A 24638-nucleotide genomic window follows, 5' to 3' on the forward strand; every position below is an offset into this window, starting at 1 on the left:
GTCCAGGTCCTCCCCGTGTGGTATTTATATGTTCTCCCTGTGTCTATATGGGTTACCTCTCGGTGCTCTGGTTTCCTCCCACATCCAAAGACAAGCAGGTTAGGTGAATTGGTGCCACTAAACTGGCCCAAATCCGTATTAGGTGTGTGTATGTGTGTGTGTGAATGTGTTGGTCCTGTGATGGACTGGTTCCATATCCAGGGTTTGTTCCCATTTTGAATCCTTTGCTAGCTGTGATAGGCTTCGGCCTCCCTGAACCCCTCCCCTTTGCCACCCCTACGTAATCCTGGTCAGGTTTAACCAGGTTAGAAAATGACATGGTTTGGAGCTCCTAACTTGTAATGTAAGTAAATGATATGAAGCTATGGGCTCCAATGTTTTACTTCCTCTGAATTTATCTACTTATCTATCCATCTATGAACAATATATTATATACTTTTTTAAAAAGCCTAATACAGAAGTTCCTCCAGCTGTGGAATCACAGTCTCCAGAAGATGTTACTGAACCAGAACAAGAGGTCACATCTGCTGAACCAGCAGAAAATGCAGTGGTGAGTCAAGGAAGTGGATGCCCTTTTCATCATCAAAATCATCGCATTCAGTTTTTTTTTTTTTTATTTATTCCATTGTATTTTAGTGAATGCATGCAAATTGTTATGTGTGGCATTTTATTTATTTTGATATGGCTTGAATTACCCAAAAAAGTGTCTTTTAAAGGAGAAATAAATTTAAATAAAATTTATAATATTAGGAATATGAACAGTTTTTTCTTACTTCAGAGTGCCTTGTTGTTTATACAGTGTACAATTTACTCTTATTTAAAATCTTGTTATTTTTTTAACTGGTGTTTATATTTTATAAATGTATATATACTAATAAGTATCTATTTACGTGTATATATATATATATATATATTATATGAAGCTAGAAGTCCTCAACAGACTCAGTGACAGATAAGAAATTCTTGACTATTTGTAGAAATCCTAAGGAAAATCAGTTTTTCACTAATGGATCTCATTGCCCCAATACCAACAAAACTCCAGCATCACCAAAAACATAATTGAATTTTGAAAAAAACAAAAAGGTGAAAGGTGAGGTGATGTTTCATGTTTAATAGTTGGAAAAGGGAAATCTTAGTGCTGGTCCACAGCAGTTACAGAATTTTGTAGATGATAGCTCATCCCTCATCCCTTTGGAGTTTGAGACCTGATTGTATCCTTTTTATATTGCGCTTATTTAGGTTTAATTTAAAGAGTTTTTAAAGAAAAGTGAGTATCAACACGATGTGACATCAAAACACCAAAACTATTTATTACTATAAAATTATACCATTTTGTTCTAAAAAATATAAGATATATTTAAGACTTATTTCAGCTGATTACATTACAGTGTCCCTAAAGAGATTAGAAGCATCACCATTTCTGCTTTTGCGTTGTTCTGTCTTAGACCACATGTCCAACTTGCTTCTGCACAGTTAGCCCAGCAGTTGATAAGTATGTCATTAGTATGTCATCATTTCTCTATGCAGTTCTCTAATCCTATGTGTACTTTCATCAAAATTGTGTTATTCACTTCAGGTCAGGTCAGATTATGTTAGAGGAGCATGCAATGGTACTGTGCATTGCTGCACCCAATAAATGACAAACCCATCCATCTATCTGCCAGGGCCAGGTGTTAAGTGGGTGTCCCCATGACCTTGTTCAACCACTCGGGTCCTCAACACTTAACATCCTGATGGCCGGATCATCCTTGGGGAATCACACCACATGGCCGTAGTGCTGTAACTGACACTCCCCCACAATGCAGGTAATGTGCCTCATTCAGGACTCCATGAGCAACTGTTTGTTTTGCACAAAGTCAAACCAGCAATACCGTAGGATTCTCCAAAGAGACACAGTGGCGGATGAGCCAGTTTTCATCTCAGGTCACTGGATAGCATCCATGTCTCACAACCATGTAGCACAATAGGATGCACCAGGACTCTATAGACTTGGACTTTCGTCCTTTTGCAAAGATATCAGGAGCACCACACACCCCTTTCCAATGACCTCATGACACCTGCATGCTCTCCCAATCCATCTGCTGACTTCATCGGAAGAGTTACCAGAGACTTGAGTGGTGCTGCCGAGGTAAGTAAACCTCTTGACGCGGTCGATACTCCCTCGGTAGATAGACACACTGCTGATGGTTCTGCCCAAGAGGTCATTAAAGGCCTAGATCTTGGTTTTTATCCAGGACACTTACTTGGCACCGAAAGCAGTGTTATCCCCAACTAGTTACTGCAATCTAGACGATCACCTTTCCCTTTCCAGTTAGGAATGACAAGTTCCATTTTCCGGTTGGTTAGGATGACGCCTGTCACCCAGATGCAAGGAGAGATTGCTTACAATGCCAGGAGGACAGCCTTACCACCAGCTTGGATAAATTCACCCTGGATACCACAGATCCCTGCAGCCTTCCTTACCCTCAGCCGGTTCACCACCTGTGCAATCTCAGTGAGATTGGGTCATTCACAGTTAACTGAAGGATCAGCCTCAAGAACCGTGGACCTAGAGATATCCAATGTCCTAGCCGGAGGATCAGCTTGGGCAGCTGCTCAAAGTAGCTAGCCCAGCAGGTCAGAATTGCAGTACCATCCATAATGACTGTTCCATCAGTCATCCTGTCTGCAACTCTTGGAGGAACAGATTCAAATGTGTGTAATGCTTTAATTCCTCTGTAAGTAGGACATGGGTCACTAGACCATAGATGATGTCTCACTTGCTCACAGATTCCACTAACCAATACCTCCTTATCTGCCCTCAGAGCTCTCGCAGCCATCCTTCTCAGTTACCTGTACAGACCAGAGTTGCCGTCAAGTCGTGTGCTGTGACTCTTTTCTACGATATCCAGGGTGTCCTGCAAGATTTTTCACTACAAGAGAAAAACAAAATAGCATGCAGAATGCAAGCCTTAATTATTATTAGTATAGCATAGAGTAACACACAGTATGTTTGTTTCAATATATCATTTTTTAGTTTAAAAGCAACAAGATATCTTTTTTAGGCTATTTATTCTTATAAAAGGTCATTTGATTTTTTGATATTCCTTACCATCAGCATTGATTCTGGACCGTAAACAAAAACCAAAATAGGTACTATTAAGTATTTACCTTACAAGCTGTGTATTTTAGAGAAAGAGGAGAGTAATATAGTGAAGCACCCAAGACAAAACATGAACACAAAGTGGAAAGAAATGAAAATGACTAGATGAAAAACACAAAGGAGGAGGCTAAACTGCAGTCAAAGAACAGACAGGACCACTAACCAACAAGACAAAAATGACCAGTTTCAGAATCAAAATACAGTGGAACCTCGGTTTGCGAGCATAATTCGTTCCGGAAACATGCTCGCAGTCCAAAGCACTTGTACACTATATCAAAGTGAATTTCCCTATAAGAAATAATGGAAATTCAGATGATCCACAACCCAAAATTATTCATATAAAAATGATTAATACAAAATATAAACTAAAAATACATAAAACAAATTAACCTGCACTTTACCTTTAAAAAGAATCATGGCTGGTGTGAGGGAGTTTCTAAACTCATGTGGGATTCCACCCAACGGGACGACATGTGGAAGAGTGTCCCAAAGCAATCGCAGTCTCCCAGCACTGTAGCAGTTCGCCGTATAAGCGCATCCAAAAAGATTGCAGAAATGCTATAAGCGCCTGCCGTTGATGGTTGATACAAGGAACATTATAAAGATCCCGCTACAATAAATAACAGCGATGTTGCTGTTTCAAGCTGAATTAAAGCTAGTGTTGTTAAAGTACTGAGACTCAGCTTCGTGTTTTGGGGCGCAAGATGGGGACTCGCACTTCACAGCACACACACACACACACAGTCACAATTCTGTAGTAAACAGTATACGCTTGTACGGATGTTGACTATATGAGTGAGGCACGCAGACTCAGACAGAGAATAGGAGAAGATTGCCCTCAAGAGAAGAGAGAAAGGAAAAGAGAGAGAGAGATGAGCGAGAGGGCAAGAGAGATAAGGAGAGAGAGAGAGAAGAACCATCAGCTCAGTTGTGATCACATGACACTCAGCAGACAAAGTGTATCCATACTACTCGTATTGCAAGACATCGCTCGTTTATCAAGTCAAAATTTATTAAAAAATTTAGCTGGTCTTGCAAAACACTCGTAAACCAAGTTACTTGTAAACTGAGGTTCCACTGTAAAACCAAATAGGATAGTCAAGAAAATGCTGACAAAAATCCAAAATCTTAACTAGGAAAGAGATTGCTCTAACCAAACAGTTGTTTTAGAAGCTTGAAAAAGTTTTGAAAATTATCCCAAAGTTAAAATAATGATCCTTCTGTGCTACCATGTTTTATAAGAAGACATGATGTCATAAAACATAATATGACCTCCATGTCATTTCACTGATAACAGAGGTGGCAACTGTAAACTATAGGCAGTGTTACAAAATAATGGCAGCCTGAATAAAAATAAACTACTGCAAAAATCTGAAATGAATTTGCATAATAATTGTTGAAACTGAATCTTCAGGTATAAAAAAACAGGTATCATAACAAGTAAGTTTATAAACAACCAACATTTATGTCCATGCATTCACTGGATGTCTGTTGTCCCCAGTTGTTCTTAGCTATCTGATTAAATAAAGAGTTTAGTTACAGACAGGAATTAGCTGCTTATAGCAATTGTGCAAGCTTTGCAGTTGTTTGGACTTGAAATGTGTTTCAGATAAGACCTCACCGTATGTTCAAGAGTTGCATATGATTTTTGTTTGCAGAAATTTGATTGCTAAGCACAGATTATTCCAAATTCTACCTCATCATTTGTATTTATGTTCAGAATAAACATTTCTGTAGTCAGTGTGTAGGCTGACAAGTGTATTCTGTTTCTGACCCTCCACTATAACAAAAACCTACTTGATTTATTGAGTAATGGTTGATTGCACAGTCAGGTTCAAATGAATCAAATTTCATTACTCAGCTGCAGTCTCTTATCCAGCAAATATACATATTGTGTGATACAGTATATTAATTCAATTATACACTTTTTATATACAGTATAGCCTGAATATTCAATATTTATTCAGATTTTGTACTGCAAGAACTATCACTGAGGCAGTTTTGAAGGCTTTCAAAATAACCAGCATACATACTAACTTCTACTTATGTCTGTTTATTAGTTTTTAAACGACATATATACATCACATAAGAAAAGATTAAGTTAAAAAATGTAAACATAAATAGTTTTGGAGCACCAAAAGGAAGCTGGCTGGTGAAGTGTAATCAGTGACCTTGAATTTCATCAAGCCATCTGTTCTCTGTGTGTTTAAAGTCAGGTCAAATTTCACTGCCTTTTGTCAAATTGCAGGCAGTGTGCCATAGACTGAACAACTAAATAAATATATGTCTAATGTGGCAAGACACAAGGAACTTAAAATATCCAGAATATATAAAAAACAATAAGACGATGGGAACCATTGATAATAACTTAGAGTAATTTCTTATGAAGTAGTAACAGCCGATGAAAAACTCTCTTATATCTCACTTAAATGACGTAAGCATATGTTTTCATCTGAAGTATTTAAATGTAGCTCAGAAAGTGATATATATGTTTGTTTAATGTAGTTCATTGCCTTTTTCTTTTCATTTAATTAAAATTTTTTGTCAGGGTTTGACCCTGAACAGACCTTAGGCCATTATATATTACTGTGCCCTTCCATCTTCAAAAGTCATTGTACTCCAAGTCTTACAAACGTATGTGACCCTCACCACAAATATTTTTGCTAAGTTTCCTTCAGAATGCATGTTCAAATTAAATGAAGGCACACTATAAAGAGGTTGCCTAAAGTTTTGAAGAAAGTAGCAGTTCAAAACAGAGGCCCAGTACAAAAAAATGCAAATTGAGAAATGAGTGCATTTGAAATACTAGCATAGGCAATATTGGAGTAAATGAAGCTTGCATGAAAATTAAAGCCCAGTCTCTAGAAACAAATCTGAACTGCACCAAGAAAGAAAAAATAAAAACACTGGAGTGATTAAATTATTGACTTTGTTGAAAGTGTAAAAAGATATTCCTTTATGGAAGAATGGAAGTGTCCCAAAGGCAACTACTGTATACAGGGAATGTGCAAATTTCTGTACTTAAGACAGAAGTGGAAAAGTCTAAGGATACCTCACTAAAGAGGTGATGGCAGTTAGAAAAAATATAGCAGAACATTTCTGCATACCAATAAGTTGGCATCAGGCAAAATAATAGATGGATAGAGTATAAAAGTAATGTCTCTTTTTTCAATAATACTGTAGAACACTGCTTGACTGCTGAAGTGACCTCTTAACATAGCAATACAAATCTCAATGAGTTATCTTGTTTGTGCAGGGTTCCTATTGTATCTGTCTATTTCCTGCCAAGAATGATGGGTGTTTCAGTACAGATAAAGAGAGAGTACCCACTGAAATTTAACTTCTTCTGCCAGATGCTTAGCTCTGCATTTAACCCATATTTCTACATTTTTTGCAGCTCCTACTCACTTTCTAGAATGAACTCGCTATCACAAATGACTTGCACATCTAGGAAAAATCGTTTTTTTCTACAAACAGTTTTGAGGCTAGTCAATGGAGATTTTAATACATGTGCCATCAATTCCATCAGTCGTATTTGGAAACTCATAAATTGAATAATACCTTTCTTTGACTTTCTCTGGAACATATACTGTGGTCTAATGACCGTCTAGACCACGGGTGTCAAACTCCAGGCCTACAGGGCCGCATTGGGTGCAGGTTTTCTTTCTAACCCTTTTCCTAATCAGTGACCAGTTTTCACTGCTAATTAACTTCTTTTCCCTCTGTTTTAAAAGCCCTGTTTTTAAGGATCAAGTCTTCTGAATGAATTCTTTTCTTCATTAAATGACAGCCAAACAAAAATGAGACATGAAACGAGCCAACAGATAACCAGCTAAATTGGGGCTTTAAACTCCAACCAGTTCCTTAATGAGAAGCCGATTCTTGCTGTTAATTAAACCCGTTATTCAATTCCATGGCCTGTTGCCACAGCAGACATTTCCAAAACTGTTGATATTCTGTTTTTTTCTAAGAACTCCTAAAATGTTTTGGTAACCTGAGGGATCAACCTTACTGAGACCTTCATTTTTATTTTCAGATTTTGTTTGATGAGTACAGGTGAGCTGGTCATGCCCTGCTTGTTTTATGTCTCATTACTGTCCGGCTGATAATTAAGGAAAAAACAACTAAGGGGCCTGAGTCAAGCTAATTAAAGCCAAAGCTAAAGAAGTTAATTAGCATCAAAAACTGGTCACTAAATAAGAAGATGGTTAGAATGAAAACCTGCAGCCACTGCAGCCCTCCAGGACTGGAGTTCGACACCCCTGGTAGACACTGTACACAATGGTAACTGACCTGCTTACTGAGAAAGTGTTCATGCCTTTTGCATCTCCCAGGATATTCTGAAAAGAATCTCCTGCAGTACTTCTTTTAGAGTAACCAGAACTTGCAGTTTTTTGGCACTGCTGCCTTGTTTGACTTTTAGCAGAGAGCTGAAGTGTAAATGATCTGCTCTTTTAAACGATATTTTTATTTAATTATTCTCATTCCATATTCTTCATTCATCCATTTCTGTGGTACGCCATTCTCTCTGTTTAAGAATATTTTGATGTCTTTAAGAACACAACTTGTAGTGAAATGGCAGCTTTTCATCTGCCGATGCAATAAAAACCATAAAGATTCAACCATTTAAAACCTTCTCATTACCTCTTGTGGTGGAGATACTGTACACAAATTGTCCGATTTTCACCTCACTCTTTTAGAGAAAGTCAATGAGAGTCTTGCAAGCTCTTCTCAGTGGTGCAGGTCTCTTCTCACTGTTGAAATCCATTTGAGAAGCAGGCACTACATGTAATTATTTTGCCTTCTATAGATCAATATTTAGATCAGCTGCCATCATTTTCCTAGACATATAACAGACATTTATGTGCACCTTCTATAGTTCAAGGATAAGGGAAGAGCACCCAAAAAACGCCTTACCTACTTTAGGTGTTTAGGTTGACACTTAATGGTATTTGCACAGAAGGGCTCAACAATTCATGTAAAAGCCCAGCTGCAAAGAAATACAGAATTATTTTAAATTTAGATTAAAGTTTATTCAAACCATTACTTTGGTGTGCCAATTTTTTTAGACAGATAATATACATCTATAATATAACATGATTTTCACTAGATGCATCTTATGATACTTTGTTTCCCAGTTACATTAAGCAATATGTTTCTTAGCTCACTGCTAAATAATTTTCATTAAATCATGTCCAAAGATTCTTAAATGAGAAATTTTAACTAAGAAAGGAAAGGAACTTTAAGAACTTTTAAGAAAATCATTTTCCGTCTTGCTTTGCTAAAGTAAGAAACCTACTAACAATTACCCAACACTCAGTTCAACTGTTGACCAACTTTGGTTCCGATTCTCTCATTTTTAAAATTCAATCATGTTGTCATTTACATTTTACTGCCTATTCTTCTTGTTTGCAGCCTGATTCAGGCTGATCCCAATAGCTGATAGATTAAGATAGGGATTCCTTCTTAAACATAAGAACTCAATTTTTGATAGGTCACCAGTCAATTGTAGGATATGCAAAACCTCACCATAGAGGAATTCAGATCTGTCATGACTGCAATGATTTGGGAAGAAACAATAAAAAGAAGAAGAGGCACCTTAACCAAGATTCGGACCTAACACACTGTTACTACAGGGAAATGTACTTTACAAAATCAACAACAAAAATGATCGTCGGTCTAGTGTAAAACTCAAAGTGTACATAATGTCATTTGTAACGTGACATTTATGATTATTGGATTCTTTACATTAAGACTTTATTCTAACAAATTGTTCCATGATTTTCTAAAAACTGTTTTAAAAGTAAATTTAAAAAAAAATATTTACATTCATTATTTTTAGGAGAAAAGTTCTGTTTCGTGCCAAATATGTCTAATATGTATTCTCCTGGATATAACTTAGTCATGTTAATAAAATGCAGCTCAAAACATTTAAAAGTCACACCGAATCCTTCTTTGTCATTATTTTAATATTTCATTTGCTCATATCATGGTCAGCATAACAAAATCTCTGGTATCTACATTTTGTGCCTAACATCAAATGGGAGTAAAGCTGTACTGGACAATGGACAGGATGAATAAGACACAATCTGTAAACTATTATTATTCGAGTCATACATTTTTATTTGACATCATTTTCTCGAGAAACCCATTTAGTCGTCATTGTTCTGAAGTACTTAAAGTGCCCATTTAAATACATCATAATTACATTAATTAAAATATTTTTTTGATATACCCCCTTAGAAAATATGTGCAGTGCAGTATTAAAATTAAATGATAGTTTTCACCACTTTATATTTTATTTGCAGTCTTGGTTCATTTGCGCTCATTTCATTAGACTCTGCAGTGGGTCGTTAGAAAGCCAACTCTTATTTATTCTTATTTACTTATTTATTGTTTTACTGGCCTAGAAATATTTTTCCAATGTGTGCTTTCAGCACCTTTCCTCTGTATTTGTGTGTGTCCAAATCTCTCTTAACCTTCTCTCCCTTACTCAAGCTCGTTCCCATAAAGCCTGCTTCACAGACTGTCATTGTTTTTGAGGCGACCTTTCTGGGTTTATACTGCCTGTCATCGAAGTTGACGCTCTCAGTCTGCGTGTTTACTCCTCCTCATGCATCTCTCACTCGCACTTCCTCTTTCATCGCATCACCAAAACCAAACTGACCAATCAAATTGCTCTGAGGGACTGAGCACACAGACCTTAGTTTTTTATTATACAGTATAGTAGACTGTTACCCTAATAACTGTTGTATTAAATATGATGCAACATAAATGCATAAATTTCTCATTGTAATTAAATAATCATTAAACCATTAAGTAGTGATTAGTTAAGCCAGTTTTACCAACTTTATTATTGTAGATCATTATTCCAGCACACTTTAAACACTACATTTCAAAGTATTGTTGCAAAAAGTTATCCAGCAAAATTGCCTTTGTTTTAAATTCAAATTTAAAAGTAGCATATATGGAGACAGTGTATCCATATACACATTTTAAAGGATGTTCAAATCCTATGAGAAGTCACATTGGCAGTTTAGCTGTGCACAAAGAAAACAGAATGATGGAAACATTCTGTGTAACAGCAGTCTGCCTTCATGCTGTAATGTCCTGCAGCATAATACACCATTTAGGATCAGAATGATAACCCCTTAACAAGTAGGATTGCTTCTGTGCTGTTTGTTCTTCACCTTCTCTATCTCAGTGCACTTTAGTGGAGGGTCAAGTTAAATATTAAGCCTTTTTGTGCAGTTATCTCTTCTAACCAAGTAGGTACGCAGCAAAGACTGTTTTCTGAGTATGTCTTAACCTTTGTCAAAAATGATCATTTAAGAAAGAGCTTTCCAAAGATTTACAAGTTGTAATAGTGATTAGTCGCTTCCTGTTTCTTGAAGGTCCATCCATCCATTCATTGTCTAAACCTGGTTATCTAGGGAAAGGTTCAGGGGTGTTTCTTGGAGATGTAGGAATCTGTTATAATCCCTTGATAAAAATAATTCATTCATTCAAACACTGTGCACCTATCTGTATATTCTGGCTATTCTCAAAATATAATCACAGAGAAATTGACTGGCACATATAATCTGTATGTTATTATACAAGATATAAATAATTTCATCCAGCCTCTGTATTAACAAATTAACTCTACCGTACAGCAATCATTTTTAAATGCTCCCTTTATGTGGACGAAATTTCAACAAGCTGACCCATGGGCAAATGACATAGACTGTAGTTTTATTTATTTATTTTTTTTGTTTTAAATTTTGCATGAATGCTCCACCTTTCTGTTTCATCATAAATTGGTGTACCATTCATGAGCATTTCATAAACATATTAGTTCCATTTATATAACCACTATTAACAATATAATACTCTTCCTTCCCTGTGAAGGAGAATGTAGAGCCAGACATGCAGGAACCTGTAGTAAATTCTGAGGGAGAAATCATAGAGGTATGTATTTGTCTTTTATAAAGCGCCTCTACTTTTTTTCACTGATTTTGTTGTACAATATGCATATGCCTTCATCACTGTTGACATTTTGAGCCCAATGTATTAACAAACTAATGGTGTTAGAATATTTGGGTGAATACAATATGTTACACATATAATTTGTGTATTTATTTAAAAATGTGAATTCTTATGTTTTGTTTTCTGCCATATCTCCCTAATATGCAGCAAATAGGAGACTTTCACTGCAGACTTTATTTTTTTATTTTTTTATTTTTTTAAAGAAACCCTGGTGATCCAATAACATTCAGAACGGTGTTTGCCCATACAATGAGTGGATTAATTAAAGTTAATAATTTAATGGATGGGTGGATGAATGAATAGAAGGATAAATGGAGTAATGGCTAGATCTTTTTTTTAGATCAATTGCTATACAAATTCTAAAATCTTGGTTTAGAAATAAATGCTTTGCAGAAGCCTGCAGTTTTGCCACAATGGCTTATTATCTGTGTGTCATTTATTCAATGTATGCTGCCTCTGAACTCTCAGCCTTACACAGCCAGTGCTACAACACACTGACCTTTCTGTTCCACGCAAAAAAGTAACCAGCTATTTGTGAAGGTGACACCATGAAAAGAGCCAGGCTGCTGCACCTGCAAAATATTTCTTATGCTTTATCAATATACTTTCAGCAAATCTGTAAAATAATCACTAATCAGTTGATTAGTATATAGTCAACCAAAATCACATTAAAGGTATTATTTTGATTATGCTTTTAAAGTCATAAGTGTATGTTGCCCTTTTTATTTTTATGGATAATGGCTTACATAAAATGCAGAAGAAGAATATTTTCTTGAATATTTCTAGTAAAACGTGTTTCAGTATATGGGCCTTACCTTTCATGAAAAAGCATCAAATTCAGAAGTTTCTAATAAAATAAAAAATAGAAAGGAATGAGTAGAAATAATTTTACTTTAATATTATTAAATTACTTTTAGTGAATATTTTTTGTAGTTATCAGGTATCAACTGTAAAGCAACAAATGTGTATAAAATAAGAAAACAATTTGCTTTCTATGGTTTATCTTACATGTTAATTGTCTGCCAAAACTAGACTTATTTGATTTCTGTTCTACTTATACTGTATATTTACAAAGACAAAAAAGGTTTGTATATAGTATGTCGGTAATCAAACTACTTTCAGAAAATATGAATAATTATTAATCAATACAGTGTATTTTCATTGCTTGAGCACAAAGAATTGAAGTTGTACTATTTTTAATGTATACTGTATTATGCAGCATTTATACTGTAAAAAAGCTATCAACATTTTCAAACTTGTTTACTGCTATAAATAATTTTTTCATGTTAACCAGATATGGCAAATGAAAAACTACTCAACAGACCAGTTCATTCACTTCTGAGTGATACAGGAGGAGTGACGACTGTGGATTTGCAGTAAAAAATCACTGATTTGTATAACATAGGATATACGTGGAAGGGGTGGATGGTATAGCAAAAATTCATATTATGGTATAATTAAAAATTCTGATGGTCTCAGTATATACTGCTACAATGCGTTTGTGTATAGTTTATTAGAGCCTGAAATAACAAATGCACTACAGATAACTCATATCTATTGAAACACTTGTTAAATCTCTGCTACTCCGATTAATTTAATATGTATGCACTTCTCTCAAATCATTTAAAGTACAGGGTCTTCCTCACTCACTCATCTTACTCACTAACACACTCGCTCATGCCGCTGCTGTGAGGCATACACAGCACAAGACACAACTTCTTCCTGTTCTGCCTTTTTGTTTGAATTCACTCACCGATCTGGATGAATCACACATCAATATGATTAATGTTCAGAAAGGGGGAGGCTCACTTAATGCACTTAATTCAGTTGCACGTCTATACACAAAGATATTACCTTTTAAGATATTTACCAACAGAAAATAATATTTTCTGGCTTTGTAAATACCAGTAAATTGTTTTTTTTCAAAATCCATGCTGATGTGTCACCTGTTGCAAGGCCACATTTGGGTACTAATTTGGGATCCTGAGTTGGTTCATTGTGTGGTTGGTGCAGCAACACACTGTATCAGTGCATGCTCCCAACCTTATACTGGAAAATGAATTTCATCCAGTATACCACAACAGCTGGTATATCTCGAAATCCTATATGAAAGTATTGCTAACTTCAGTTGAATAATCTTGAAGGAGAATAGTACAACGCTTTATATACTACAATGGAAAGTGTTTGAAGGCACAGAGATAGCAGTGTTATAGAATTAGTAGTACGATTAGTGCTATGGTCACATGTATAGAGTACAGTGAAATTCTGACTTACATGTTTGACCAACCTCCAGCATTTAAATTTTGGAAACTTAGATGATAAACATCTTAGAGGTATTTAATCCTGAATAAAAAAGTTGGTGTGGAATGTACTCCTTAAAAATTTAGGCCATTGGTGTCAAGGGATTGTTGAAGGGGAAATTGAATTAACATAGTATTAAGAAACATCTTTGTGTATAATATTACCAAATGTTGCCTTTAACAAAATCTCAGTGCTATTTTTCATGTATGAATGAAATTTTTTCTCTTCAAATGTAGGAACCAAGAATGGATGTAGAAAGTGAAATTGACACTTCAAAAATGGTAACTATTAAAAAGCTGCAATAGAAATATATATGTAGCATTTACAGTTCTGTGGAAGGAAGGCACAAACAAATGCTTGTGGTTGGTTGGGCAGATCTGCTTCTCGCAACTGAGAGGATGTGGCAGATGTTGGCTGACTGGCCCACTAACTACAAGTGTTACCTGGTACGTAACCACATACCAAATAATCTGCTTGCGACTAAGACCTAAGGAAATAATTCTCAGATTTTCACCAGATCAAATAAACAAATTAGCTGCTGTGGTGCAACATCAGAGGCTTTGCCTCAGGCACTGAAGTACGAGGTTTGATCCCTGTGAGCGGATGCAAAAGTGTGTACACCTGTTGTTTGTGTTATTTGGCAAATACTGTATCACATGTCTAAGATCTGCTTCTTTTAACTGAGAGAATGTGGTGGATGTTTGCCAACTGGCCGACCGACCACAAGTGTTACCTGGTATGTAACTACTTTATTGGGGTATCGACCTTGTAATCTCAGTGTAATTACGACAAAAGAAAAAGTTGTACTATGGCGCAACAAAAGAGACACTGATGCAAAATCAGCCACTAATCATCTGGTCTGATCTGATCATATGGTGTTGGTACCATTTATACAGCTGTTTAAAGATAGATAGATAGATAGATAGATAGATAGATAGATAGATAGATAGATAGATAGATAGATAGATAGATAGATAGATAGATAGATAGATAGATAGATAGATAGATAGATAGATAGATAGATAGAACTTTATCCCCATTAATATATCTGCCTTAAGTGGGATGCACAATGTCACTTAGCAAATGAAAGCCAACGACTTATGTCACAAATGTATTCAAGAAGCAGTGCATGAGCAGCAGATGATGATAGCGACAGTAAGTGTACAGGGTTGCAGTGTTATTGAAAGAATGGCTGATCCCTCATCTTCTGTGACTGCTATGATTATGCCTTCTTCTGTCCTAGTAAAATCAATACTCTTTTTTTTTCTTATTCCACTGTCCTACCCTCCCCAGTCTGACCCATTTCAATAATCCTGCTACTTTTCTATCACCTTTTAATACCTTATAATCTAAAGTCACTAATCTTTTCTCTTGTTTCCAACCAGCAACCTAATCTCTGGATCCTTTACCCACTCATTTGTTTAAGTCTTGCTGCACTGGTGTTGCTCCATTTATCTAAATCAGTCTGCCTCTTCAGTCTATTCAGTGGCTCTGGTTCTACTGTTTTCAGCCTCACAAAATATGCCCTGTTCCAAAGATGTCAACAATGTACTCTTCTTTCTCACCATCCTTTTGACCATCTGCATTAAATAGTGTAGACAGAATACAGGTGGCACTTGGGTTATGAACAAGTTCCATTCCTGCCAACTTTTATAAGTTGATTTTGTATATAAGTCTGAACTTGCATTGAAACATTAAGTTAACGAAACACCTTTAGAAAAGCTTCACTCATTATTTATTTTAAACTAAAACATTTCAAACTTTATAAAATTGCAGTAAAGTAATATTACTGTACTGTATCTGAAAAGCCACCGCTAACTGACAGTTGATCCCTCAGCAGAAGCATACTGTCTTTGCTGAAAGATTGCTAAGAGTGTTACCTCTCCTCTCAGCAATTATATTGCCTGAGATGGTACAATTGGGATGCGTATGTAGGATGCTGGGAATTAGAAGTGGTAACTTCTTCCAGTCATCTAAAAGGCCAGCTACTGATCAAGCTGCTTCCCTGTAACAGAACTTCTTGTGCGAGCTGGTGGTTGCATTCATGAAGAAAGTGCTATCTGTGGTGAGGAATCACTTACTGTCACCCTTTCCTGTCAGCACCTAAATTCCCTGACATGACACAGCAGTGATATGTACTTATGATCCTAGGAATTACAAGCAATGGTTTCAAAAAAACAGTTAAAATAATGGCTGCCAATCAAGATGCTCACTTGTGACAGACATTAGTGCATGGATGCACATGCTTCCTGTTACATTCTGGGATTATATACACACAAAAGCACCAAATGGTGACACAGTGAATAGCACAATTCCTGACCATTAGTGAAGGCTGTTACATATTAATTCAAGTGAAAACTACAATAGTTTGCTTCATTTGTAAGTCAAAAGTGGAAAATTAATAGCAATTCCATTGAAAAGAAAGATCTGAAGGTTTTAAGTGCTTGTTCATATCTGTGAATTGGTTGTAACATAAAGACTGCCATAACCCCAGACCCACCTGTATATGTCTTACATTCAAATAATTTGACACTTAAATCATTTGTTTGAATCTTGCTTTTACAATCTGTAGATGGCCTCCTGCTCACTACTGATACTGAATATGCCCACCACTCTCCTAAAGCGGTGGCCCTAATCTTGTACTTACTAGAATCTGAAGTGATGGATATGCTCTTGTATTTTCTGTCAAATCCGGTCACTTGTTCTTCATGGTGAGTCAAAGTGTCATTAACCTGTAAACTGTCAGCGCTTGGTTGACTTTGGTTGATGCTGTCACCAAGATAATTTATTAGCCAGCATGACTTGCTTGCAGCAGCTGTGCAACGGGTGACACCTCAGCACCACACTGAACAATGTGAGGGTTTTTTACAGTGGCTGGAGTGCCAATCCTGCCACCAACCCCTGAGTTTTCCCTGCAAGTTGGAGGACCTGCTTGCTGATGATAAGGCTATCTATGTTTATATGAAGCACACCTCTCAGTGCATTTGAAATATGGAGAACCTAAGACTCTGCCTCCAGATCATCTCTGTTGATGCCCATGAACTGATGCTGAAGGTGCTTCCTGTACTTTAATGAAGCAGTTATAAATGTGTTTTACTTAGGTTAAGTATAACACAAAGAAATGTTAAATGATGTTTGTGAGTGCTTCAACTTAGTGATCAGCCTTCTTACCCTGTCAACAAGAACAACAGAATCCTGAAATTATGAGATTGTTCATTGTTGACTGTGATGATCATGAAAGGTGTCACATATGAAATGAAATGACTAAGTTTAAGGGGTGAGGCTCTCAAAGACGCGTTGAGGGTGTGTTTTTTTTTAATTAACTAATTGTCAGAAGGAGTTTACTATTAGCACAGCTCTCGAAATAATTTGTGAAGAAACTTTTTGTCAATTTTAATAACAGCAGTAACCTCTTCTTATATGTAGGATTCAGCAGAGGATGCAGAAACTGAGCCCTCAGCATCTCAGGCTGTGGTAATTATCGCTGGCTGTATCACAAAGCTGGAATTAGTTTTGCTCTAGTTATCTGGCGCTGTATCTAGTAATGTCCTGCATTACAGCTGAGAAGAACCTTAAGTGCATTTCAAGTTAAACCCTGTGCAGTTTACCTAATGAAATGCCACTTACAAACTGTTGGATTATATAATGTACTGGCTCAGGTACTGATTACCTCATTGGAAGGTGGCAGGAGTTTCATGTGCTTTAGGTTCTTTTCACTGTGTATGTTGTAAAAGCAGACTGCATCAAGATATTTTTGATGCTACAGTCTGTTGTGTTGTAGAAAACATTTGTGTAAGAAGTATCAGTGAAGGATATCAATTGAATTAACTTTCGTACAGGTTAATAACAATTCGGTACACACACTTGTATTGTTAAAGGCACACAGTATAATGAAGAAAAAGCTTTGAGAATCAGAATTGTATATCTTGTCACTGATACTTTCATCAATTCTTATTGATGTGCACACTGACACAAGCGTAAAAATGATCTGTTGGCCAACACATCATTCTGCATGTCTATGGTGTTTCCCCTCCCATACAGTATATGTTAATGAAATTTGACAATTGTTATCTTCCATTCAAAAAAAGTGCACCTCAACAATACAGTAAAAAGTATGTGTTATAAATAAAGATGCAGGTATTGAACTACTGTATGTAATGTACTCAGTCAATCCGTCTAAAGGGTGCACATGATGCTGTACAGTTGTCTTCTATTGGATATCTGGAGTCTATCTGCTGCATTAAGGATCTGCATGGGTTTGCTAAGCCTTTATTAAAAATTGAATTGTCCTGATAATAGGCCAGGCAAGACCATAACAGTCTTGTATTGGTGATTTCAGAAATCTTATCTTAAAAAATTGATTCAGAAAGAAGTCCAGACAATATCAATGAATTCAGATGTATAGCTGAATTGTAAATAATTACACTAGAGTACCAGAAAACACTAAATAGCCAGTGCTGTAAATAATTCTTTTTAGTGCTTGTAGTTCTTAAAATGTACAGCTCACTAACACCCTCTGCCTACTTGCATCAATTGTTCTTTTGCCAAAGAACATGAAAATAAAGTTTTGATCATTGTAGTCACCCCCCCTTTCATTGTTAGAATATCAACATTTAGCTTGGTTTCTTTATAACTCTCTGAAAACATCTTCTAGAGCGTAGTACAAGATCTAGAAGAAGAAAATAATAAAGATGTCACTGAAGACTCTGAAGTTGAGCAGGTAGATATTTACAAATTAAGATTTCATCAGGTTTAAAACAATATTATAGTAGTACTAAGTCTGGCTAAGGATACATGACCAATTTGTGGATATTTATATTGTAAACCATGGACGCTTAATACATTTAAATTGTATTAAAAAATCCTTTTATATTAACTGATTATACTTTAAACTTTTTTTTAAAGGAGGTAATTAATGGGTTTGTATAATTTCATGTACATTTACGTATAATATGAGTTTCTTAATTTTTGATAGTTTATGATTAGATTATGAATTCAGAGTAAAGAAAAACACACCCAAAAATAATTTGTGATGCCAGCTGGAAATTTATAATAACTAGATTCTGTATATTGTGCTGTGTATGCAGTAACTGTCCATTATTATACATTGCTTAATGCATTTTTACATAAAGTTTCGGTTTGTTTCCTAACTGCTGTAACTTAATGAAACTGAAATACCCATGTATTTAACTATTTTATGTATTGTTACCGGAATATGTTTTGATCTTTTTTTAAAGATGCCTTTTAATATTAATTCTGTCAAAGGCATTGATGCAGTGGTTAGCAGTGCTGCCTTGCTGCCCCACAGATCAGGTTTGAATCTTTTTCTCTGTCTGTATGGAATCTGAACATGTAGATTCCTTCAGTTTGTTCCAGTTTTCCAAAAGACATTCGAGTAAAGGTGACTGACAATTCTAAATCTATTTATGTACGAGTCAATGATATTGTGTGTGTGTGTGTGTGTGTGTGTGTGTGTGCTCAGCATCAAACCAAGTTGATCCACACACAGCACATCCAGAGTTGATCCCTGCCTGCCTTGAACTGGCACCCTTTGGCTCTATAATAGAATAAGTACATACAGATACATCACCAGATGCATGCTGGGTGGCACTGTTTTTCAGTGTTTAGCCTGTGCCTCACAGCATCAATGGCCTAGGTCAGGAGTGACAAACTCCAGGCCTAGGGTGTCGCAGTGGCTGCAGGTTTGCATTCTTACCATCTTCTTAATTAGTGACCAGTTTTTGCTGCTGATTACTTCTTTTAATTAAGTTGACTCAGGCCCTATTGTTTCTTTTTCTTTAATTAGCAGCCAAACAATAATGAGTCACAAAACAAGCCACCACATGACCAGCTCCCCTGTGCCCATTACACAATATCTGAAATTAAAGAGAGATGATGGTCTTGGTAAGGTTGATCTCTCAGGTCACCAAAACATTTTGACAGTGGTGCTGTTAGAAAGAACAGAAAAACAACAGTTTTTGAAATGTGTGCTGTGGCAGAATGAGAGCAGCAACAAGCCATGGAATTAAATAACGGGTTTAATTAACAGCAAGAATTGGCTTCTCACTAAGAAAATGATTGGAGTGAAATTGGTTGGAGTTTAAAGCCCCAGTTTAGCTGGTCATCCGTTATCTCGTTTCACGTCTCATTTCTGCTTGGCTGTCATTTAATGAAAAAAGGAATCAATTCAGAGGGCTGAACTCTTCTAACAGGGCTATTAAAGTGATGGGGAAAAAGTTAATTAGCAGTGAAAACTGGTCACTGAGTAGGGAAAGGGTTAGAATGAAAACCTGCAGCCACTGCGGCACTCCAGGCCTAGGTTGTATTCTTAGCCTTGTCACTTTGTGAATTGAACTGTACAATTTCACAGCATATGTCTAATTTTTCTTCGGGATACTTATTGCCAGATGTGTAAGATATTAATTGGAATTTCTAAATTAGCCTGGGGTGTACATAGATGTGTATGTGCTGGAGTGTTGAATGACTGCTCCGAACATTTTCTTTTGCTGCTTCCCTATGATGAAAGAAGTGCACTTAGAAAAATGATAAGTGTTTGAATATATCTTAGTAAACCATTTTGACTCCTTGGGGAAAAGAGTAATTTAATTTAACTAATTTATTTGAAGCTAATACCTTTATTTGTTCCGCAAATTACTTTCTATGAAGGAACACGATATATAGGGTTTTTTGTCTATAAAGTAGTTATATTTTCCTATCTCCTTTCATTTTTCCTCACTACAGGTAAAACAGACAATACCAGAAGTAATCATTGAACCTGCTTCAAATAATGAAGAGGAAGATGAAGAGTTAGATGCTTTCAATGAATCAGAGACAGTGACACATGAAAGAAGTGATAATGGATCACCACCAGCATCTACACAAAATGAGCCAGAACTCACAGAAGAGAAACTTCAACCAGAGGTAGAGTCTGGCCAGCCAGATGTGGAAGTAAAGCCAGAAACCACTTCAGAGCAGAGCTTTCCAAAAGGATACAAGTACAAGGTATTATACAGTTAAAAGTGGATGTATCTTTATTAGGGATTTGCACTCACATAGGTTAGACAAAAAATGAATCACAACTAAGACTTTGTGAACTCAGTGATACACTATTAGTTGTTCTTGTGAGGTCCACTCTCACATCTCAGATAGACCAGACCAGGCCAGGCCATTCTTAGCAACAGTCCAAGGAATTCACAAACACTTTCAAGACAGCCAAGAGCTGTAATTACTCCTGTTTATCGTAATAGCATCAATAATAGTGCAAGGTCATTTGAAGTGCTTATGGGACAATTAACTCTGCTTGGCTCATTTGCTATGGCAGTGCTATAACAAGCTAATCACACCTCACCCACCTGCCTCTAAAAATATTGCAGGGCATCCACTTCAGCAACCTGACAGGCCACGTGTTTTGATTACTTTGTTCTCTGATAATCGGCTGGAGTTTCCTTACATTTGTAGTGTATGTTATATGAAGGTTTATAATTGTAGCAGCAGTAACATAGTTTAAGTTTTGTTTTTGATATAAAAAACAGACATTTCAGTTACTGCTGGTATAGAAAAATAATTCAATGTCTTCCCTTCATACTTTAATGTATCACTAAATTATTGAACAGTTATGGCTTTACAATTTTTTGGCCCTGCCGTTTATTCTACTAGACCAGGGGTCCTCAATCCCAGTCCTGGAGAGCCGCAGTGGCTGCAGGTTTTTGTTCTGACCTGGTTGCTTAATTAGAAAGCAATTCTTGCCAATAAAGCATTAACAAGCTATGAAATTAAATTAACTCTGCTATGTCAGGTCATTCTCATATCCTAGATTTTCTTTCCCTTTCTATCATGCAAATGATTTGAAGGCTAAAATGGACGAGTAATTCTGTCCTTCACTTTTTTCTCTTCATTTTTCTTCCAAGTATTTAATTAAACCCAATAGTGCAGATAAATACACACAGGTGTAAATGTAAATAAGCTAAATAGAGAAATGCTGCTCTCTCTTGTCATTTGCATGTTATTGATAATAAGGATCAATTAAAATAGCTGTTTAAGACAAAATTAAGCAATAAGGGCTCAAAATCACTAAAGTGAAGCAGAAGTGTTACTTTAGCAATAAGTGCTTTTTATTAAGCAACTGGGTTGGAGCAAAAACCTGCAGCCACTGCGGCTCTCCAGGACAGTGATTGAGGACCCCTGTACTAGACCGTTTCACAGTATTCCATACTAAGAAAGTATCAGTTTCAGTATCAGTACCGCTCAAAGAAATCTACATTACTTAAGTGTTATAACACCTCTGAAAATGTCTTGAAGTTATGCATACTTTATGCCATTATATAGAAGTAACACTGGCTGGTTCCTGTCTTGCGCTCAGTGCTGCTAGGATAGGCTGAAGCCCCTAACCATCTTAAGTGTATTAAGTAGGTTTGGGTTGATGTTACATTATGTCACATCATTTTTAAAATATCAGTAGTATTATGTAATGAATCTATGAAAGGCAATCACGCAGATTAGTGGTGTTAAAAAATGAACCAGAAGATGAACAGTAAAAGCAAGGAGGGACAGGACAAAGACTGAGAACCCAGGAACACAAAAAATCCAAAGTCAGAGATTTGATATGCAAAACAGGAACAAAAGTCAAAAATAATTACTTTGCTTTCTTTTGTCTAATTACACTAAACAAAGATTCATGCTGGTTGTGTCTTTTTTTATATTATTGGGTCAAAACTAGGATGCTGCCTGTCACAAAGCTAAATAGTCCCCAAACTGATGATGTCTTCAAGTAAGAAAGCAATGTCAAGTAACAATGACTGTCAATGGGCACTGTTACTAAGAAATCTCAATCTGCTGGAGTTAGTAGCAGAAGAGAGAATAATAACAAAAAGGATAGTCCATCCATCCCGCTAAATCGTAACTACAGGGTCACAGGGGTCTGCTGGAGCCAATCCCAGCCAACACAGGGCGCAAGGCAGGAAACAAACGCCGGGTAGGGTGTTAGCCCACCGCAGGGCATGCATACACCAAGCACACATTCAATGTCTCACATACCACCTTGAGTATTTTTAGCTAATGAATTATTCAATGGAAATTGGTTAAAAGCGTTTAGAAATGCAAGAAAACTAATTGTTAAAGTGCAAAATCTGAAAACAATAAACAAAGACTGAAAAATGGAAAGGGGGACCATAAAAACAACCAAAGTTATCCCTAATATTTAATAATCTACGTTTGCATCATTCAGTGCTGAAAACATAGATTTACATGATTCAGGACCATATGCTATGAGAATTTGTGGTGCTACAACAATTAAAGCTACTACAAATGTAAATTTCAAAGAAATATATTTTTGATCACGAAGAAGTGATACAACATAGAATCGAAAGAGTTAAATGATTGGATGTATTAGAAATTCTGCAGCCAATAGTGGATACAAATCCATACGCCCAAAAGTATCGCACTTTACACTAAATTTATCTGAAAAACAAGGACAAAGAAGTTTTCTTGGATTTCTTTTGTAATCCGAAAGATCACACTCACATATATAATAAACCAACTTGTGACGAATTGTCCATGATAATAGTTTCAAAAGACGGAAATATCAAAGGCAGAGTAGATATTTGTTTTCATCCAAAAGCACAGCATGATTCATCGCAAGCGGCAGATCTGGGAAATGACTAGCGCATAGGGCCTGCACGGGGGTTGGCGAGCGAAGTGAGCAGGGGGCAGAGCCCCCTAGTTAGTATTATTACTATTAATAATAATTTTCATAAAAGTAGTACAAATTTTAACAAAAAGAGAATTAAAAAATTAGAGAATGCAAAAACAGGCAATCTGAAAGTGAACAAATCCAAAGTCCAATAGGCAATATCACATCCTAAATGCAAAGCAGAGAATATAAACAAACTGAATATCAAAAACAAAGAACAAGAACCAAACGGGTATCCAAGAAGGCTGAGTCAAACAAACAAGCCAAGTCAATGCCTCAGCAGTAGCCCTGATGCATTTACAAGTGTATTTAAACCTGGCTGCTGATCCATAGCTGCAGTATCAGGGGAGCCCACCCTCCTAGGCTCAATATAAAGATAACAGAGTACATAATAAATACACAATTAACATAATGTAATAAAACATTAAAAAAACACAAAACAATACTCACAGGAAAAGTATCAAATATAAACAGAGAGAAAAAACAGACAAAATTTACAATATACTGTAATAATATTTTTAAGATGATTAAAAGGTTACATAAAATGAAAGGCACCAGCTTGCACTTATAGCATAGCACATATAACAGTATAACAATGCGTGCAAATTGCATCTTTCATGTCAATGTCTGTCTTCCCATGAAAACCCATTTGAAACAGAATGTTCAGCCTAAGCATGGACAGAGCATTTTGCAGTGTTGTCTCTGCAGCAGTGCTAACATTAGTCATTTGCTTTATTTGGGAATGTACAAACCATGCATTTTGCTCTGCAAATACTATTAAAATATATTGCTTCTATCATTCCCACAGATGATGATAAGGAAAAAAAAAATTCAGCATTGATCTTCATTGTATTAATGGTATATTGAGATGAAGAATCTTAGAATACTCTCAATTTTTCCCCCGCCTCTAGTAGCTACATATTGTTTGAAAATAATTAATTGTGAAGCTTTCAAAGAAGAACTGTACGATGAAATTTAAATTTAAGTCTCAATGGTGATAGTTGCTTTCAAGAGCAAGCCATGTCATATAAAAAGAGAAAAAAACTTGTCTATTACATGCCGAGGCAGAGCCAAATCATCTTTCTGAATTCGAAGCACATAGAGAGTTTTTGTTTTGCCTTTATGGCAGGTTTATCTACAAAGTACTTCAGCCTACAAATCCAACTTTCACTCCATTGAAAGCTCATTGTTTTGCTTATCACCTTTAAACAGAGCATCTCTTCATTTATCTATCACAGATTAAGCAAATGAATTGTGCACATGATGAGCAGTATCACTTTCATATGAGCATTTGAAAGGTAAGGAGTACAGGTTGTTACTGCTAGGGTGCATCTCAGACAGTCAACTTTCAGACACAATTACACACCCAGGTTCAAAGGCATATTTTTATTTTCTTTCATACCTTAACCATTTTTTTCTTTTACAAATTATTGTCCTTTTCTTCTTTAACTAGTAAGCTTTGTCATTCTCCTCCACTAA

The 24638-nt window shown here is 36.1% G+C and overlaps 1 protein-coding gene across 5 annotated transcripts in view; it reads left to right on the forward strand.

Annotated features, from left to right (window-relative positions):
* The window catches only part of amph (amphiphysin), a 279401-nt gene that overhangs the window by 245868 nt on the left and 8895 nt on the right, over positions 1-24638 (forward strand). For 2 of the 5 annotated variants that reach the window (XM_039753408.1, XM_039753412.1), the window contains 6 exons: positions 449-550; positions 11033-11092; positions 13708-13752; positions 16898-16945; positions 18126-18191; positions 20213-20473. In XM_039753408.1, coding sequence (XP_039609342.1) covers positions 449-550; positions 11033-11092; positions 13708-13752; positions 16898-16945; positions 18126-18191; positions 20213-20473 — 582 coding nt within the window. The remainder of the gene's footprint in view (positions 1-448; positions 551-11032; positions 11093-13707; positions 13753-16897; positions 16946-18125; positions 18192-20212; positions 20474-24638) is intronic. The other 3 variants (XM_039753409.1, XM_039753410.1, XM_039753411.1) reach the window with 3 other exon arrangements.

Source organism: Polypterus senegalus, chromosome 5 (genome assembly GCF_016835505.1).
Source record: "Polypterus senegalus isolate Bchr_013 chromosome 5, ASM1683550v1, whole genome shotgun sequence".
NCBI lineage: Eukaryota > Metazoa > Chordata > Cladistia > Polypteriformes > Polypteridae > Polypterus > Polypterus senegalus.